This window comes from Rattus rattus, chromosome 14, assembly GCF_011064425.1.
Source record: "Rattus rattus isolate New Zealand chromosome 14, Rrattus_CSIRO_v1, whole genome shotgun sequence".
NCBI lineage: Eukaryota > Metazoa > Chordata > Mammalia > Rodentia > Muridae > Rattus > Rattus rattus.
In genome coordinates, this window is record NC_046167.1 from 38,831,997 (window position 1) to 38,852,703 (window position 20,707).

At 40.1% G+C, this 20,707-nt stretch overlaps 1 protein-coding gene across 1 annotated transcript in view; it reads right to left on the minus strand.

Annotated features, from left to right (window-relative positions):
• The window catches only part of Aoah (acyloxyacyl hydrolase), a 222,352-nt gene that overhangs the window by 122,993 nt on the left and 78,652 nt on the right, over positions 1-20,707 (minus strand). Inside the window, exon 5 of the mRNA XM_032884823.1 lies at positions 4,603-4,662. Within this exon, the coding sequence (XP_032740714.1) occupies positions 4,603-4,662 (60 nt within the window). The remainder of the gene's footprint in view (positions 1-4,602; positions 4,663-20,707) is intronic.

Here is a 20,707-nt window from a genome sequence, read left to right on the forward strand (position 1 = left end):
GTTCAAGGCTCAAAGATGTCTTCAGCTCACCAGATTGATGGAGGTCCCTGCTTTTAGTATTATCTGTGGGGTCCAAAGTGAAGGCAGTAATAGTGCTCTTTAAAAACCCTTCAGAGTGCTAATGACTTAGAAATTAGACAGAAAGGGGACGGTAGGAAGTAAGGCAGGCATGCAAGAGGCTTTATAACTCAAGATACAGTCTATAGCCTATGTGAAATGCAAAAATGCATCCAAAATATACTGAATTGGACACTCCAGGATGAATCCTGGAAGTCTGTCCTTTCTCATTTTTTAAATATTATTTTCATGTCCATTCTCCTGAGTCAGTCTACTGCCCACTAAGTCTCAAGAAAACTGTTTCAGGTCCTAGTCATTCAAGGTATGGTCATAGTGTCAGTGTCACCTGGGAACCCTGCAAAATGCACAGCCCTTCCCAACACATATCACAAGATAGTCTGTATTTCAACAAGATCTTTGATGTGTACACCAAAGCTGAATAAGTCTCAATCCCTACTCAGGGAGCATGCCACCCCATGCTTAGAACATATGTGAAGTCTTGTCATGTTAGGGGATGATAAAACATTTCAGTGTTGCTGGATCATTGGGATCCACAGAAGTCCACGAACAATGCAAGAAATAAGGCATTATAACAATGTAGGAGGCATTTTTCTATCACTCTGAGGACAGTGAAGAATCCTCAAAATGGTCAGGCAGAGGACTATATTTGTATCTCAAAAGGATACTTAGGGATGGGTTGCCTTGAGGAGCAAGAAGGGGGAAAGCTCGTTGGAGATGCAAGTCTGTGCTTCCTAGCCATAGGCTGCCTTGTATACCATGTGACAGCTTCTGCTTGTTAGATGCCAGCAGCACAAATCAGTCTCTAGACTGTGCCAAGTGACCCCTATCCTGGGCTGGAGGTGAAGAACAAAACTATACCAGTTAGAAACCATATTGATATGAAAGGAGCGCAAGGCAGTAGAAGTGGAAGAAGGGATGCTTTAGAAGTTTAAAGTCAAAGATGGAGGATCTGATTGAGATCAGAACTATAGACCCGCAATAAAGCAAGCACCGGCATGGCCTTATACAAAACATTGGCGACATTTTGGAAGCATAGACATATTCTGAGCCTTAAGTCAGGTGCATTCAAATGTTGGCGCTCCTTCTCTTAGTATTCACTTTACTCTGAAAGCCTGTCTAATTATTCTAATGGCAATGTGTAGTTCAACATTGCTGAAAACCAACCCTTAAAAATTATGCAAAATCTTATAATTACTACAAAGAGGTACAGTAGAATGAAATTTTATAATTGCACAACTGTTCATTGTCAGAATGCAGCTGGAAGGCTGCAGCTGCCTTTGATGTTCATCCAGCAGACAGTGGAGTCAGGAAGTCTGCAGTGTCCAGAGTCCTTCTGCTTCTGCTGGCCAGACTGGGTTGTTCTTATTTGATTTTTTTTGTATCACATAAGAGATAGACAATTGGCCCCAGGCCACCTTCCCAACTGCAGACAATATGCTTGCAAAGATAAACCAAGATGCACATGTGAGCCACACTACAGAAGTTTTTTTCTCACACATCTGCCAGACTCCTCCTTTCAATGTGAGACAGGAGGGCTGGTAGTAATGCAGAAATGGATTTAAAATTCTGCATTTGGCTGTGTTCAAACCTGTAGGTGTAGAATCTAGGCAATCCCTGGGGATAGTGCAATCTAACCAGCTTCCCTCATCAGAGAGAGAGTAAGTGATGCAGAGCAGCAAATGGGGCTTGAATGAAATACATAGGGGTGAACGGCATCAATGAAAGGATGAAAGGTCACTCTGTGTGTGTGTGTGTGTGTGTGTGTGTGTGTGTGAGAGAGAGAGAGAGAGAGAGAGAGAGAGAGAGAGAGAGAGAGAGAGAGAGATTCAACCATTTTTCTATGCACAGCTAACCTGAAATTGACTTCTCATATGGCAAATGTTTTTTTTTTTTGACTTTGTGTGTTTTGTATTACCTGGATTTAATTGTTCTGGGCTGGGTATTAAACACATTTGAACAGAGGCGTTTGTTAGCTTCCCAGGTGACTAGGCCAGAAAGGCCTCTGCTTATTGTTTTGTGTACAGCTGCACAGGCTGTCCCCAGTATAATTTCACATCCACAGAGACCAATACAAAGGTGCTGCTCATGTTCAGCACTGAGGAGGCCTGGTCAGATGTGATTGGATGTAAAAAGAGCTATTTCTGGATTTATGTAATGCATTGCTCATGCACTAGCTACATAGAGAAAATGATTGTGTCTCAGCCTTCTCTAGAATGAGACCAAGGAGAAAAGCTCTATCTAGTTTGTATGGGTGGGAATTAAACAAGATATCCACAGCAGGTATTCTAAACAATTGACATATATGTTCTCTTTTACATATATGAAAAGCTCCAGAGGGGCCTCCATGGGCTTCCCTGAGATCCACACCTTTTCTGAAGCTTTTGATTCCTTTGACAGTGAAACACTTTTCTCCAGTCCAAAATTTTAAAAAGATAACTCCTTTACTAAAGATTAATCCTTTGGTTTTTAGCTTTGTCTTTGTATGCATGTCTATGTATGGGTTTGTACTTGAGAGTGCAATGTCCTCACAGGCCGAAGGAGGTTGTTAGAATCCCTGGAGCTGGAGGTACAGGAGATTTTAAGCTGTCTGACAGGGATGCTGGGAACCATGTTACAGTCCTCTGCAAGAGCAGTACCTGCTTTAACCTCTGAGCCATATCTCCTGCTCCCTCCTGTCCCTCCTGGCACAGGAGAAGGCTGTGAAGATGAAATGTTGCACATTGCTCTCTGGGTCGTGGCTAGTAGGTCTGCAATTCCACTAACCATCATGTAGAATCAATTACAGCCACTCTCCCCTGAATAGACAGTCAAAGGCACTCATACTTTTTTCTTTGATAATTTTAAACTAGAGTGGAAATACTCAGGGAGAAGCTTCAGGGATGTTTTCTTTTTCTTTCTTTCTTTCTTTCTTTCTTTCTTTCTTTCTTTCTTTTTTTTTTTTTTTTTTTTTCGGAGCTGAGGACTGAACCCAGGGCCTTGCACTTGCTAGGCAAGCGCTCTACCACTGATCTAAATCCCCAACCCTCTGGGATGTTTTCTTGATTGTTGAAACATTTAATAGATTTTTTTTTTGCTTTTTAAAATTAGACTTCTGTCTCACCAATTATGCTTTCAAGACTGGTGACAGAAATTTTAAAAATGTAAAATCCTAATTAGCCTTTGAGTTCGTGCCAAGGCAGTTTTTGCTAGTAAAATAAACAATGCCTTAAAATAACTCTTAAGCCCTCACCAAAAGGAACAAAAGACAGACTTGTATTTTTCTCAATTCTGCTCAGATCTCTGAAGGTGCTGGTCATGGGGATTTTGTAGTTTCAACTTCTTAGTCTACATATAAAGCAGACTAGATGAACTGGCTACTACCAACCTTTAATTTTTCTGTGAATTAGGCAGTGAGTGGCAAAGCTGACATCATGATTGATTAATCAATTACGTAGAAATGTCTCTGTGTTACCATTTAACTCAGATCAGCCTTATACTTCAAAACTCATAGGATCCCTGCAAGCTGTCATATGACACACAGAGTAAAACTGATTATTATTTAAATTTAACTGGAGCATCTTATAATTTTTATTTGCTGAGTCTGGTCAGCAATGAGATAAGTGATTTCCCTCCCCTTTGTTTAACTGCTGCTCAATCAATAATACATGGACACACTTCCTGATGGTGAATGATGAGGTAAGCCAAGGCCTTCCTTCGCACTCTCATGGCTGCTGAGTGCTGTCACCAGCCTCGGCAGCCAGCCTACTTTCCTGCATCCCTTTCAACTGGGACTGACTTGCTCCACTTACAAGAATTGAAAGTGTAATTGCTGAGGCAGAATTCCAATAATTTCTTAGAAAAGAAGTCTAAGTCAAATACTTAAGTGGCTGATTCTTACTAAGCATTCTGTCTGTTGAGAAAGAGTCATTACGAAGAGGACAAATGACAGTGGTGGTACTGGGTACTGAGGATGAAGTCCTCAGCAAGGTAGCAGGTGCTTTGACTATATAAGACCATTAGTCCTTTTACAGGAGAGACTATCATTGTCCTAATTTCACAGCCAGGAAACCTGAGGCTCAGTGAAGTGAAGCACTGCCTGATACTATTGTGCTTTAGAGAGTGGGAGAGATGATGCCATAACTTTTACTATAACGGTCTGTCAGAAAGCATGGGTTTTCAACTTGGTGATGTCATGAGACATCTCTGGTCATCACAGCAGGGGAGGGATAGATAGTGCTGCTGACATTCAGTGGGTAGACACGGTGTTTGATAGTGTTTGATGCCACCAAACGCATGGCAGCTACTACAGAGGAGCCAGTCCTGGATGTCAGAATCCTGGGGCTGATCTCGCCTGCCTCAGAGGCAGGGGGAGGGGACAAGAGAAAAAAATGGAAATGAGCTCATGTTCCTATTTCGGTCCAAAGCAATTACAGTATCCCTGGGCTTGGTCCAGAGAAGCCTCTGGCTTTTGGAGTCCGCGAGCAGGACCTGTGAGAGCAGAGCAGGAGGAGGAAAGGGCTGGCATGCTATCAGCTGATTGCTTACCATGGTAGAGGACCTCCTGAGGACTTGTCTCGCCTTCTCCAGTGAGGACTTCCAGGCCTCCTATGGAAGCAGAATGAGGTCACACTGTAAGTCCTGTCTCACTGGCGAGTTTTGCATCTTTTCTAAAATCCCAATAAGGGCTACAAATACACAGTACATGAGTCGTCCCTCTAATTTTTGATAACATAATTTATAGAAAGGCAATTTCTTTTCACTAGGTGCCCTCATTAAGACTTTCTACCATTTGCTATGCTAATTATCTTGCAAACATTACCTTGTGCAGTAGTAACAGCCCCAAGAGATGTGACTACTGCATTAGAAGAAGGCAAATGCACTAAAGCAAAGAAGCTGGTTCCAGGTCAGTAAGGAGGACTGACACACACACATCCTGAACTTCTGCTCCTTGACAGCCATGGTGCAGTGACATGCCTCAGTGATTCTGTCCCTCTGTAAATTCTCAGCAGGGCACCAACAGCCCTGTGGAATCTTGTAGCACTGCAGGTGTGCCCAATGCCACGGGAACACATTCCATTTACCTGCTCCCCTCCTGGTTCTATACTTGCTGTTCTCTTCCATCCATTTCTAGAGAATGTAACTGTACCTTAGAAGTAATGTACATACACTGCAAATATAGAGAATTAACTCATGGTCAATAAAAATGGTTACGAAAAAAATTCTAAAGGACCACTGTATTTGTAGGAGGCGGAGAGGTACAACTTGAGATGTGGGGAAGGATTGCTGCAAGAACTGCTTCCCAGGACTGGTATCCGATACTCAGCCCCAGTGTTCCCATCCTTGGCCGGCCCCTGGGCAGCTCTAAAATCTCATGCTCAGTAAGTGACACATTCATTGGAAAAAGCCATTTCTTACCCTTCCTTGTGCCCATCTGCAGCTTGAGTAAACACCTCTTTTGGTCACTGATAAGGTTATCTATCCTTGTCTTGAAGCAGTGACCATATATGAAGGAAGGAGACTTCTGAGATGGAAGCAATAGCAAGGGCAAAGCCTCATGGGATATATGGGTCTTGTCATTTTTTAACAGATATTCAGGAAGTTACTGTTTAACTCGTCTGTTGTTCTTATGAGCTCCTTTTCTTCAGTGTGGGCCTGTGTGTTGGGTGGCAGGAGAGGAGTGAAATGACTTCCCAGTTTGAACTGTAGTCAGAGTGAACCTTCTCAAAGAAGTCAGTTCCATCCATTCTCTATGAGTGGACACTGAATCCCACCCCTAACCGCACCCCATTGGTATCTGTCTGAAATCATGTTCCTTTGGCTCAAGTTCAGAGGACACTAAGCATGTGCCTTAGGTTAAAGGCAACAGGCTGGTGGGTAGCTAAGAGTGCACAGGAATGGCTTGAAGAAAGATGACATTCTTCATCTGGTCTTGGAACCAGAAAGATACGCTTCTTGGAAAACTAAAGCACCACTGTGCATTAAAACAAACAAACAAATCCCTAAAACACCAAGGCGCTGAGCATGTTCTCTGCTATTCCTCTGGCCATCTAGCCCATAGGACATCCCAACCTGCTTGTGATAGGTTGGCCAAGGCTTTAGTGTGATGGTACCATAGAGTAGGCCTCTCTATGCTGTGTGCCAATGCCATACCCACTGTTCATTTCTGCCTGTGGGCAGCAGGGACAATAGAATTAACAATTATCTCTCTGACAGAAAGACTGATTAGAGGATGGCCTCTAAAACCAACCTTACTGAATTACCTTGGACTTTTTCTAGGAATTCTGGAAGACCCTGGAAATCATACCTTTATTTAAAGTCATCCACTCTGGTTGTGGCCAGGATAACAGACACCAGATCTGCATGCTGATTTCTTTTTTAGCAGTTCTTGTTAGGCTCAAGCTCATTCTCTACGTGTGAATCATTGAAAGCATTTTTTCCCTCATGCCCAGCTTTCCTCTGGGTTGGATTCCCCTGCATGCTGAGTCATCTTTAAACATCTACAGGGCTCAACACAGCACCTCATTCACATGGCAGGTGTTCAAAAGATATTGTAATAAAAACCAAGGGAAAACTTTTATGTTGACAGTGCTCTCTGTAACAGAGATGGGAGAAGGAAGGAGAGGGGGGGGAAGGGGGAGAGAGGAAAAGAAGAGGGATGGGAAGGGAGAGAGGGAGCAGAGGAAGAGTCTAAAGGGAGAGAAAGAGAGGGAGAGGAAGGGAGAGGGAAGCAGAAGGGGGGAGTAATGGGAGAGAGGGGGAGGAAAGGAAAGGGAGGGAGAATTGCTATCTTTGGCAACCTCAAAGGAAGGGAAGATGCATCAGAAAAGAGCCCTCGGCACATGCCCAGAGCAGCCTGGAGACATCCTGTTATTTATTTTAAAGTTCCTTGTTGTTTGATAGTTTTATACTTTTGTATAGTGAATTTTAGTCACTTTCACCCCCATTTCCATCTTTCATTCTCCCTTCTCTGCTGAATCTTCCCAACAAAGCCCTTCCTTCTGTCATGTGTTTTTTCTTCTATGTTCTCTCTTTTGATTAGGCCCATTTAGTTTAACTAGAAGCTCTTGACAGCACATGGGTGGGAAGTTATTGACTGAAGCAAAGGAATCTCATCGGTGGCTACAGCACTGAAGAAAATGAAGCCCTCATCCCCAGCAGTCACTAACATTTCACAGCCCTTCCTGCTGGCTTCCAGGTCTTATATTAGTTCTGCTTCTCCCCTACACAAGGAAGTGAAAGACCTTCATAATGAAAACTTTAAACTACCAAAGGAAAAACAATAGATGTTAGAAGATGGAAAGACCTCCCATAATCATAGATTGGAATACTTAATATTTGGAAAGTTACTGTACTGCCAGAAAACTATCTGTAGGTTCAGTGGCATCTCCATCAAAATCCTAAAGCCATTATCCACAAAGATAGGAGAACATCTTAAAATTTATATGGAAATGCAAAAGACTCTGGATAACAAACTGACCGTAAACAAACAAACAAAAAAAAAAATACTGCCAGAGGCATCACCATATCTGATCTCAAGTTATTCTGCAACAAAAATAAGATGATGCTGGCAGAAACATAATGGAATAGAAGTCTCAGATATAAACCTCTGTAGACACAACCACCTGATTTTAATAAAGGTGTCAAAACTATGGATGGAGTAAAGACTGCCTCATCAGTAAATGACTCTGGGACAATTGTTTACATGCTGATGGATGTAGAAGAATTAAATGATGCATATCTCTTATACTGTACAAAACTCAAGTGCAGATGGGTCTCAATGCAACAGTGGAAAGTTTTAAACTGTTAGAGGAAAAAGTAGGTCAAACTTTCCAAGACACAGACACAGGCAAGGGCTATCTGAATGGAGTCTAGTTGCCTAAAAAAATAAGGCTAATAAATAGTTCTGCGTAAAACTGAAAAGCTTCTGTATTACAAAGGAAATCATTGGCTGAGAGATATCCTGCAGGATGTGAGAAAATCTTTTGACAAAGAATATGTAGACTACAGAGAGTCCTCAGAAACCCAATTAATAAGAAAACAAACTACCCAGTCACCAATAGGCTAAAAGTATGAATTGGGAGGTAAAAAGAAAAATGAAAAACAAAAACCAAATGGCCAATAAGGGCTTTTAACAGTGCTTAATATCCTTAACCACTGGGGAAATACAAATTAAAACTGCATTGATATCCTATCTCACTGGTGACAGAATGTTAAGAAAACAAAAGAAAAACATTGGCAAGGATCTGTGCAAAAGGAATCTGTTTATACTGCTGTGGGAAACAAGCTAGTTCTGCTACTATGGAGCTCCGAATAGAAATTTAGCAGAAAACTCAAAACAGACCTTCAGTGTGACCCAGCTATACAAGTCTGGGTAACCTGGCCCAAGGACTCCAAGCCAAACACATCACAGAGATGCTTGAGCACCTGCTGCAGTGCTAGTCACCACAGTTAAGCTATAGAAACAGTCTACCTAGCCATCAGAGAATTGGATAAAGAAATAATAAGATTGTTTTCAGCCATAAAAGAGTAAAGTTATATTATTTGCAGGAAAATAGATACAACTAGAAATTAACAGGTGGTTCCTAGATTTTAAGCAGGTTCACAAATCATGCATGACGACAAGACAGTAGAAGTCAGACTCCGTAGGGGAACAATGGAGAATATAAAAGGTGAGGAGGGGGGAAGGGAAGGACACAGGGGCATGGGAAAACAAATGTGCCAACATGCAATCGATACTTGTGGGGAGCGGCGCGGTGGAGCAAAGATGGCGCCGACATCCAGTCCCACCTGTGTAAACAACTTATCGAGCATGCGCAGGCTTGTCCCCTTGCCAGGGCAGCTGTAGGATAATGAGGTGATCCGGTGCCCTCCTGTGACACAGCAGTACTGCGCATGCATGGGTTTTGCACCTGCCATCAGTCTGGCCAAGGCGGTACCATGCTAATGAGGCGATTCGTGCTCTGCCAATCCTTGGAGGACAAGTAGCAGGGGTGATGGTGGGGTGATACATGCTCCGCCAATCCCTGAAGGACAATTAGCATAGCCTCAGCCTATTGTGTATATAAGGCGAGCGCTTTTGCCGCTCGAGGTCCCCGTATCAGCAATGAAGGTGGTCCTGCAATAAAGGCTGTTGAGAAGAATCTGACCGTGTTGCGTCTTCCTTGCTGGCCGAGGTGGGCGTGACACATACTTGTGTTAAAATGCCCTTAAATCACATATTACTGTGTACAATTAATATATACTATTATTTTTTCTATTTAAAAAGTATCACTTTATTTTAAACAAGAAAATGGAGTTCCTGATTTTACAGATACAGAAAAGCAAAGGAATATACCACAGTCATTATGGGGGTAACACTTTTTCTTGTTCTTTTCTGTGCTAACTTCAAGAATGAAGACCCTCCATCAGCACTTGCTTATTATTGTTGTCCCTGTGTATGACAAAGTTATGTGCTGCATTAAAGGCTCCCATCTCCAGAGAGTTCTGTGCTGATTCTGTGACCCTCCCACGAGGGACCTAGGCTTGAACTCAAGAGGCACCCCTAGCTTGGAGTGTGAAGAGAGGGCATAGGGTACAAGCTTCAGTGCTATAGTGACCTGGAGACAGAATCTCTGATTAAGTCTGCTGGGCCAGGGAGCCTATTGTATCCATGCTGTCTCTTGACAGAGAGTGTTCCTGGAGATTCTGGGTGACTATTGTGACTAATGGCTCTGATAGTTGTTTCTTCATGAGTTCCAAACAGTGACAAGTTATTTTATTCAGCAACGAAGTGAAGAGTATAGGGAAGTTTGTGGACCCTACCCCTGGACATCACCCAGGGACAGAGAAGCCCCCTCTTGACTATTTATAGCACAGATGAGGGCCCTAGATAAGGCTTAGGCATGGAGTGCATGGATGAATAAACCTGCCATTTGCTTCCAGGGGTAGGACAGCTGTGTGTAATGCTTGAGAACTCAGGGGAGCACAGACTGTTTACATTAGTACACTGTGGACTTGAGAAGGCTTCTCAGTGGCCTTGAAGATTAAGATGGGCCCTTACTCAAATCCCTCATCATCTCTAGATTAGCTGTTTTCCTATTCTACAGTGTCACCAATGATGACAACAATTAAGTTTCTGGGTTTTGGTAGAAAAACCATAGATACAAAAGGATACATCTAGAATTGTCATTCTGGATGGTACCCAGAACTGAACTAATGTTTCCTACCTTTGATGGCTCAGAGCTATCACTTTGGGTCTCCCATGATGTGATTAGTAGTAGGACAACAAAGACATGTTGAAATAAATCACAAGATGATTGATTGAGATCAAGATTACTAAATGGAGACTGGAAACACATTGTACATTGCAGGATAGTGCTTCGAAGAAAACACAGCAGGTACTAAGATAAGCAGTGCGGAGTTGGAGGGTAGTGTAAAAAGAATGGTTAGCTCCCCATTTATTTGAATTGTGACATTACATTAGGAAATAAAACATACATACGTAAACGCATACACTGTAGTGTGTGACAATGAGGAAAGTAAAGGAAACCAGAAAGGATGTTTCTACTGGGAAAAGAGGAATGGTGAGTTGGCTTTAGGAAGAAGCAGGCTTACACTTTGTTTTCACTGGAAAAAGTGGGTAGAAAGTCATTGAGTATTTTAGTTATCAGAAATGTTACAAGGGTCCAATATGTTGAATAATCCAGACTTTTGGCTACAAAAGAAACATGGACAACTCCATAATAGAGAGTGGGAAATGTTAGGGCATAAGTGTCTTATGCCTGTAACCCAACATGTGGGAGGCAGAGGCAGGCAGACCTCCATGAGTTCAAGGCTAGCATGAATACTAGAGCTATATAATGGTCTTTGTTCTTGAGTTAGATGTTGGCTATTGTGAGTTTTAAAAAAAAACATTCTTCTATTCCTTTTTACCCACCTCCCATCTTGATAGAAGTGATCTGAAGGCCACAGGAATTATACTATTAACTGTTGACTAAAAAACCTATAATACATGCAATTTGGTATTTATACATATGTAGTTTTAATAAACTTTCTTCATCTTGGCTCCAAGAGCCAAAGATCACTTGAAAAAAACATCAGTACCAGACATCAGTACCAAACATTCCTACACTCAAGGCTCAGGAACAACTCTTTTGAGTTGTTACAGGGTTATTTATAGCCTACTGGCATTACGTCTGAGAGGTGGAAGATAAATGTCTATTGCTTTTCCAATCTGTATCCCCTTGATCTCCTTTTGCTGTCTGATTTCTCTGGCTAGAACTTCAAGAACTATATTGAATAAGTAGGGAGAGAGTGGGCAGCCTTGTCTAGTCCCTGATTTTAGTGGGATTGCTTCAAGTTTCTCTCCATTTAGTTTAATGTTAGCTACTGGTTTGCTGTATATGGCTTTTACTATGTTTAGGTATGGGCCTTGAATTCCTATTCTTTCCAGGATTTTTATCATTAGGGGTGTTGAATTTTGTCAAATGCTTTCTCAGCATCTAATGAAATGATCATGTGGTTTTGTTCTTGCAGTTTGTTTATATAATGGATTACATTGATGATTTTCCGTATATTAAACCATCCCTGCATGCCTGGGATGAAGCCTGCTTGATCATGGTGGATGATTATTTTGATGTGCTCTTGGATTTGGTTTGCCAACATTTTATTGAGTATTTTTGCGTCGATATTAATAAGGGAAATTGGTCTGAATTTCTCTTTCTTTGTTGGGTCTTTGTGTGGTTTAGGTATAAGAGTAATTGTGGCTTCATAGAAGGAATTTAGTAGAGCTCCACCTGTTTCAATTTTGTGGAATAGTTTGGATAGTATTGGTATGAGGTCTTCTATGAAGGTCTGATAGAATTCTGCACTGAAACCGTCTGAACCTGGGCTCTTTTTGGTTGGGAGAACTTTAATGACTGCTTCTATTTCCTTAGGAGTTATGGGGTTGTTTAAATGGTTTATCTGCTCCTGATTTAACTTCAGTACCTGGTATCTGTCTAGGAAATTGTCCATTTCCTGCAGATTTTTAAGTTTTGTTGAATATAGGCTTTAAAAGTAGGGTCTGATGATTTTTGAATTTCCTCTGATTCTGTAGTTATGTCTCCCTTTTCATTTCTGATTTTGTTAATTTGGACACATGGGGATATAGACTGGAAAAGAAGAAGTCAAAATATCACTATTTGCAGATCATATGATAGTATATTTAAGTGATCGCAAAAGTTCCACCAGAGAACTACTAAACCTGATAAACACCTTCAGCAAAGTGGCTGGGTATAAAATTAACTCAAATAAATCAGTATCCTTCCTCTACACAAAAGAGAAACAAGCCAAGAAAGAAATTAGGGAAACGACACCCTTCATAATAGTCCCAAATAATATAAAATACCTCGGTGTGGTGTAACTTTAACCAGGCAAATAGAAGATCTGTATGATAAGAACTTCAAGCCTCTGAAGAAAGAAATTGAAGAAGACCTCAGAAGATGGAAAGATCTCTCATGCTCATGGATTGGCAGGATTAATATAGGAAAAAGGGCCATTTTACCAAAAGCGATCTACAGATTCAAGGCAATGCCCATCAAAATAACAATCCAATTCTTCAGAGAGTTAGACAGAACAATTTCCAAATTCATCTGGAATAACAAAAAACCTAGTATAGCTAAAACTATCCTCAACAATAAAAGGACTTCTGGGGGAATCACTATCCCTGAACTCAAGCAGTATTACAGAGCAATAGTGATAAAAACTGCATGGTATTGGTACAGAAACAGACAGATAGACCAGTGGAATAGAATTGAAGACTCAGAAATGAACCCACACACATATGGTCACTTGATTTTGACAAAGGAGCCAAAACCATCCAATGGAAAAAAGAGAGCATTTTCAACAAATGGTGCTGGTTCAACTGGAGGTCAGTATGTAGAAGAATGCATATCTATCTATGCTTATCACCCTGTACAAAACTTTAGTTCAAGTGGATCAAAGACCTCCACATCAAACCAGATACACTCAAACTAATAGAAGAAAAACTGGGGAAGCAACTCAAACACATGGGCACTGGAGAAAATTTCCTGAACAAAACACCAATGGCTTATGCTCTAAGATGAAGAATCGCCAAATGGGATCTCATAAAACTGCAAAGCTTCTGTAAGGCAGAGGACACTGTTGTTAGGACAAAACGTCAACCAACAGATTGGGAAAAGATCTTTACTAATCCTACAACAGATAAAGGGCTTATATCCAAAATATACAAAGAACTTAAGAAGTTAGACTGCAGGGAGACAAATAACCCTGTTAAAAATGGGGTTCAGAGCTAAACAAAGAATTCACAGTTGAGCAATGCCGAATGGCTGAGAAGCACCTAAAGAAATGTTCAACATCTTTAGTCATAAGGGAAATTCAAATCACAACAACCCTGAGATTTCACCTCATACCAGTGAGAATGGCTAAGATCAAGAACTCAGGTGATAGCAGATGCTGGCGAGGATGTGGAGAAAGAGGAACACTCCTTCATTGTTGGTGGGATTGCAGACTGGTACAACCATTCTGGAAATCAGTCTGGAGGTTTCTCAGAAAATTGGACATTGAACTACCTGAGAACCCAGCTATACCTCTCTTGGGCGTATACCCAAAAGATGCCCCAACATATAACAAAGACACATGCTCTACTATGTTCATAGCAGCCTTATTTATAATAGCCAGAAGCTGGAAAGAACCAAGATGCCCTTCAACAGAGGAATGGATACAGAAAATGTGGTACATCTATACAATGGAATATTACTCAACTATCAAAAACAATGACTTTATGAAATTCATAGGCAAATGGATGGAACTGGAAAATATCATCCTGAGTGAGGTAACCCAATCACAGAAAAACACACATGGTATGCACTCATTGATAAGTGGATATTAGCCCAAATGCTCGAATTACCCTAGATGCACAGAACACATGAAACTCCAAAAGGATGACCAAAATGCGAATGCTTCACTCCTTCTTTAAAAGGGGAACAAGAATACCTTTGGCAGGGAATAGGGAGGCAAAGTTTAGAACAGAGGCAGAAGGAACACCCATTCAGAACCTGCCCCACATGTGGCCCGTACATATATACCCACCAATTTAGATAAGATGGATGAAGCAAAGAAGTGCAGACCGACAGGAGCCGGATGTAGATCTCTCCTGAGAGACACAGCCAGAATACAGCAAATACAGAGGCGAATGCCAGCAGCAAACCACTGAACTGAGAACGGGACCCCCGTTGAAGGAACCAGAGAAAGAACTGGAAGAGCTTGAAGGGGCTCGAGACCCCATGTGAACAACAATGCCAAGCAACCAGAGCTTCCAGGGACAAAGCCACTACCCAAAGACTATACATGGACTGACCCTGGGCTCCAACCTCATAGGTAGCAATGAATAGCCTAGTAACAGCACCAGTGGAAGGGGAAGCCCTTGGTCCTGCCAAGACTGAACCTCCAGTGAAGGTGATTGATGGAAGGAGGGTGGTAATGCGGGGAGGATCAGGAGGGGAACATCCATATAGAAGGGGAGGGGAAGGGATTAGTGAGATGTTGGCCTGGAGACCGGGAAGGGGAATAATAATAGAAATGTAAATAAGAAATATTCAAGTTAATAAAGATTAAAAAAATGTCTATTGCTGAAGACAACATATAATTAAGAAACAGAGTGCAGAGACTCCTTTACTGGAAGTGACCTGAAAGGCCCCCCCTGAAGACCTACTTTTATGGTACCAGAAGGTCCCATGCAAGCTTCCAAAGAGAGAGACAACCAACAGTTCTACCTGCTTATGCTGCCTATGAGCCTCATCAATGATAAATATAACACTATAACCCCAAGGGTGCAGAGATGACACGTGGACATTGGCAGTAGCCAAAAGTTCTTTAATAGGACTTAAGACACACTCAGCAGAGGAGAGACCATGATTGGTACTGGAAACAGATAATTACTCAGTGCTTGTGAAATTATGGTCTCTGGAGGAGAATCTACAATCACTAATTTACACATAATCCTTAACAACAATCTGAAAACATTTGTCTTTATGTCCACAGAAAGTATAGTCTCCACCCCTCATCAAGGAAACGTTTTTTTCAAAGAAAGAAAGAAAGAAAGAAAGAAAAAAGATCACTAAAAAAATGAAACAAATCAAAATGCAGTTGTAGATCCCAGTTCTAAAATGGATTCATCTAGAAAACATTCCTACACTCAAGGCTTAGGAAATATTGTAGAAGAGGATTAAGAAGTTTGCTGGGAAATTGTGTCTCCTAGTAATATCAAAAACTATTCCTGCAGAATCTCATCAACATGATTGCTCCAAAGGGATCTGAACAAGGATGCCACCATTGATCATGCCAAACTGGATGGAGAAAAGTCCATGAGGTCTCAAGAACTATAATATAATAGAAATATAAATAACTAAGGAAAACTAGGATCTGGAGAAGTAGACTTTTTCAGGGAAAAGCATAAATAACAGTGTCAAATGGTCAGCCTTGAAATACATACAAGTAACATTTTACAGACTGACCAGGTTATATCTAGGAATATATATGTACATACTAACATATACATGTATGAATAATAATTAGTGAAAAATAGGTCATACATCTGAAAAGGAACAAGGAAAGACATCTGAGAGGGTTCACAGAGAGGAAAGGGAAGGAAAAATGTAATTAAATTATAATTTCAAAACTAAGTAATAAACAAATCCTGAAAAAAATAGTGTATCAGGTTTAATGACAAACCCAAATTAAAATCATGGGCCTGGAGAGATGGGTCAGCAGTTAAGAGCACTTGATGCTCTTCTAGGGGACCTTAATTCAGTTCCCACTGTCCACATGGTACCCCATGTGGTTCACAGACATATAAAACACCCATACCCATAAAATAAAATATTGTTAAAAATTAAAATGAAGAAAAATCAAAGTATCATAGTCTCTCATACTTACTAACTCAAACTAAACTTTTGCCAAAATAAAATAGAAATTTAATAAAACATCTATTTTCATCAGAGACATTTAAGAAAGCAGATTAATTTACTTGTTCTAATGACAAGTACACTGTAAAGAAAGCTAAAAATATGTGTCCTTGGTAACCCTTGGATGTTGTCTTTGTTTATAAAGTAGGAAGATTGCTTTTTCATAGTCTGAAAAATTAGACTTTAGTGTAGAATGCATATTCTAATGAGTAGTTGAAGAGAAAGTCAGGCATGAAAAGTGGCTACATAGGAAAATTGTGGAAGGGATCCAGAATGCTGCTTCCAACCCAGCTACAGCATTTATTGGACAACATAAACAAATTCTATGCCAGCAACAAGGGATATGGTTCTCCATTTGAGCATTTACTTGATTCTGGTGTTAGGTATGGTCAGATCTTTTCAAATCCTCTTTATTCTATTCATTTGGTTATTATATTTTCTCACTCTGGCTTCAAACCCTCTTTTTCTACTTATTTAATATCTTTATTCCTGCTTTGCTGAGGAAAACATCACACAAACTCACAAAGCTCAGCTTTTAGACAACATATGGTTCAAAGAGCCGTGGATATATAGACTGGACATCTATACTCAAGTGCTGGCAAACTAGAGAAGGGCAACATGACCTGGCACACCAATGATCTATGAAAGGATAGAGGAAGAGCCATTGTTTCACTATCAGAGCATATATTAATGTTTTCTAAAACATATTGTTTAATATGATTTAGTTATCAATCCAAATTAGAGCTATCTCTAAGATTTCAGACAAAAGGGTGTTGAGGTTATTGATTGATGTCAGTTAGATTGCATTTAATCTAAATTCCTATATTCAAGACCTAATCTCTTTCTCAGTTTCCCAAAATATGCCATTATATGGAAACAGGGTTACTGTAGATGGAATTGGTTAAAATGAGGTAAACCCTTCTATATTACTGGTGTTCTTATAACTTGGACATGTGAAGAGGAAAGGCATAAACAGGATAGATGGCATGAAGACACAGGGAGAATGGCATCCATCTATAAAGAACACCATAGATTGAAGGCAAATTTCTAGAGTGGGGGAGGGGGAAATCCATGTCTCACTCTACTCAGGAGGCTAATGCTGCTGACACTCTAATCGTAGACCTCTAGTCTTCCGAACTGTGAAACACAAAACTCCTGATGTTTAAGCTACTACATGTGCCATGGCAGCCCCAGAATATGGCTACAGCTTGTCTCACTCTCCTGTGTGATGATAACCAAGAACACTTGATCTTGATTTAAGAGAAGGATAATAGAAGAGCAGGAACTTAGGCTTACTACCATCAGTGTCTTGGGCAGAAAGGCAGCTTGTTGAGATTCTGACAAGCCACAGAAGAATGGGAGCAGAAGGGAAAGCATATGGTATAATCTTTAGGCTCCAGGGTGATCAAGCTCACATCTTCATTGGAAACTAAAAACACCCTACTGATCAGAGGCCAGGATTCCATTGTAATTTGCCATTTAGCATGAATTTGGAGCAGCAGTGCTTGTAAGTTTGAATCTTATCGCTGGCTAGTTATAGATGGATTTTTGGGCAAGAAACTTTAGTGTCTTGTCCTGCAATTTTTTTCCTCTGTAAACTGGAGATGATAAGAACAAGATAGAAAACATGACATTAATCTGGCATCAGTCCTAATGACAACTGTGGTTTTTATTTTGGATTGTTAGGATACCAATATACAACTGAAAGAAGACAATTATGTCAATCTGTGTAAACTCATGATATTTTTTCCAATGATCCTGAAGCTACTTAGAAACCAGCACTATAGTTCATGTTTTACAAATGAGGAAAAAGAGACAGAAAGATTTCATAATTTAATGAGTGTCTTTCTGTGGGAAGGGGCACTCAGGTCTCTATACCCAAGCATCTTTCCCACCACTACCATACTGTTTTTCAAGGATAAAATTTTAGCTGACATTTTAACTCTAGGAAAAAATAAGACCAATGAGGTTTCATTAAAATATGATGAATATCAAATGCAACTCCCAGGGAGTAAGAAGGGTCTAATGCAAAAGATCATATAGTCAAGGGAGAAGGCTGGTTTCTTCTGTCAAGAAGCTATGCACCAGGCATAGAAATTCATGTGACCCAAATGCAGATGTGGCAGCAAGCTCATGGATGAGTGCGGAAGGAACACAGCTTCCTGTCTACCAGTCATTTCTTTTGTCACTGTATTCACCCATCTTAAATATATTTACTGGATCTATGCTATGTTGTCTCACAAACTGTATATTGTGGCCATAATGGTACATCTGAGATTTTATACTATGGGGCGAGGTTGACAGTGAACTACATTAGAATACACTTCAGAAAGTGGTAAGTAGTGATGTTAGTATTATATTTTATATCTGAAGTGAGTTGAGACTTAGAGTGAATAAAACTTTATCCAAAGTCACAGAAATGATGAATGATACAGTCCAAATTCTATTCAGACTTCCTTTGTGCATAACCCATGATTTTCATTTGCTCTGAGAGATCTTAGTAGGTGAGCTAAAACAAAAATAATGAAGGCAAGTTTAGGAACTCTGGTAACCCTATCCTCTTCCTAAAGAGTCATGGCATATGTTTTGTTTTTGTTTTGCATTGCTTTGTGGGGATAGATATTGTATAGATGCAGTATTTCCTTAACTGGAAGGTTTCATCCAATAGCACTTGGCCTCATCAACTGTGATGGGGAAGTATGAAGAGAAGACAGTGACTAGGGATTCTTAGGCATCTATATTCTGCTCCTTGACACTGTAAAAGCATTGGTGAATTGGAGGAGATTAGGTCTCTAACTCATTCTTCTTGTACTCCATGATGTTAAAGACCTAGACTCTGGAGTATGAGAGTGAAGGAAGTAAAGACAAATAGTGTTGTTAGGCACAAGTTTCTACAGCCACAGTTTTTCGTGCTCCAGTTCTGTGCTATCAATCATAGCAGCAGTAGATTTGAAAAGTACCCAAAATGCCTTTTGTTCTCTTCCCGATTTTGACAGCGATGAAAGATTTCCACAAAGAAGAAAGCTCCTAGGACAGGAAGTGATGATAACTGAGATGGCTAACTTTTTTCTTTTTCTTTCTTTCTTTCTTTCTTTTTCTTTTTTCTTTTTTTGGCAAGAGAATGCTGGAAAGAAGAGATTTTGGGGATGGGGAATGACCATTCATTTATTCTGAATTTTTTTCTAAATTTGAAAATTTTTTTCAAATTCAACATATAAGTTTACCTTTAAAATGGTGCAACATTCAGAAGACACTGTGTTCAAGGTCATTGCTGTCCCCTTGAAGAGATAAGCACATAGATAATACTAGCATAGTGCACCTCAGTATACTGAATGCTTGTGTGCTCTCTCCTCTAGTCTACAGGTTGAAACTCTTATGCCAATTTGGTGGTGGGGCTCTATGGATGTGATTAAGTCATGAGAGTGCAGCTGACATGAGACTTTGTGACTCAAGAAGAAGGCATTCAGGCATAGTGGCTCAGATCTGTAATCTCAGCACTTAGGTGGTAGGTGAAGGAGGATCATGAATTTGAGACCAACCTGTGTTACATAGAAAGGACCTGTCTTAAAAGAACAATATCAAACAAATAGTATTGAAGAACATTCCATCAAGCTACCTTACTCTCTCCAACATGATGCAAAATGAATCTGTATGTTAAGACCCAGTCCTTCTGAGCTGCTATCTTGATACATGACTTCTAGATTACACAACTAAAAAGAAGGTTTCTGTTATTTATAATGTATAATACTTTTACATGATAGTTTTAATTCTTTGTAAACTTTATACATATATACAATTATACATTTTTTAAAAACCTCAACTGGTAACCCAAAAGCCAACCAAAAAACTACAAAACAGCTGTGAGGTGATTTCCAGTAAGTAAATATAAAGAAAAGGCATTATATACTTTTTGATTTTGAATTTCCATCACATATAGACAACCCAGCCTTTGGGTGGAATTTTCAGGTATATTTACAACTGTGTTCCATGGTATCACACAGTGACTATTTGCCAATAACCAGGATTTAGCTTCGACAAAGCCAAGTTTTATATTCTGACATTTTCCAATTCTGAAAGGCATTTATAGCTTTAATATAAATAGAAAAGAGAGTCAGATTCATGTTGTTTGTTTCCAGAATAAAGAAATATAAAAATAAGACAAAAGGCCACTTCTTTCAAAGGGCTCACTCATCATTGCACAATGCTTCATCTTCATACAAATTTCATCAATACCTATATTTGCTTCTTTGCTGCCCATATTGTACTGCATTGATAGCTATGAGTACCATTAGCATATTTAATTTTGGCTATTGCTTTCTTTCCTTAAGCAGTGCCTTAAAAATTATTTTAATTAGCACTTTATCGACCCTCCTCCTTTTAAACTATTCATTGACTTTACCACTAATACCACTGTAATGGTTAATGGTTAATCTATATTGTCAACCTGACCATATTTAGAATCACCCAGAAGACACATCTTAGGGTGTTTGTGAGGACCCTTCTTCAGAGTTTTAACTGAGTAGTGAAGGTGGGTATTCTTATTGGGTAGGGTCTCAGACTAAAACAAAAGATAACACCTAATAAGCAATAGTATTCGATTCTCTGTCTGCTTCCTGATTGATGACAGAATGACAGGCTACCTCATGCTTGCACTTGCCATGCCTTCTATGCCAGGATGGACCTTA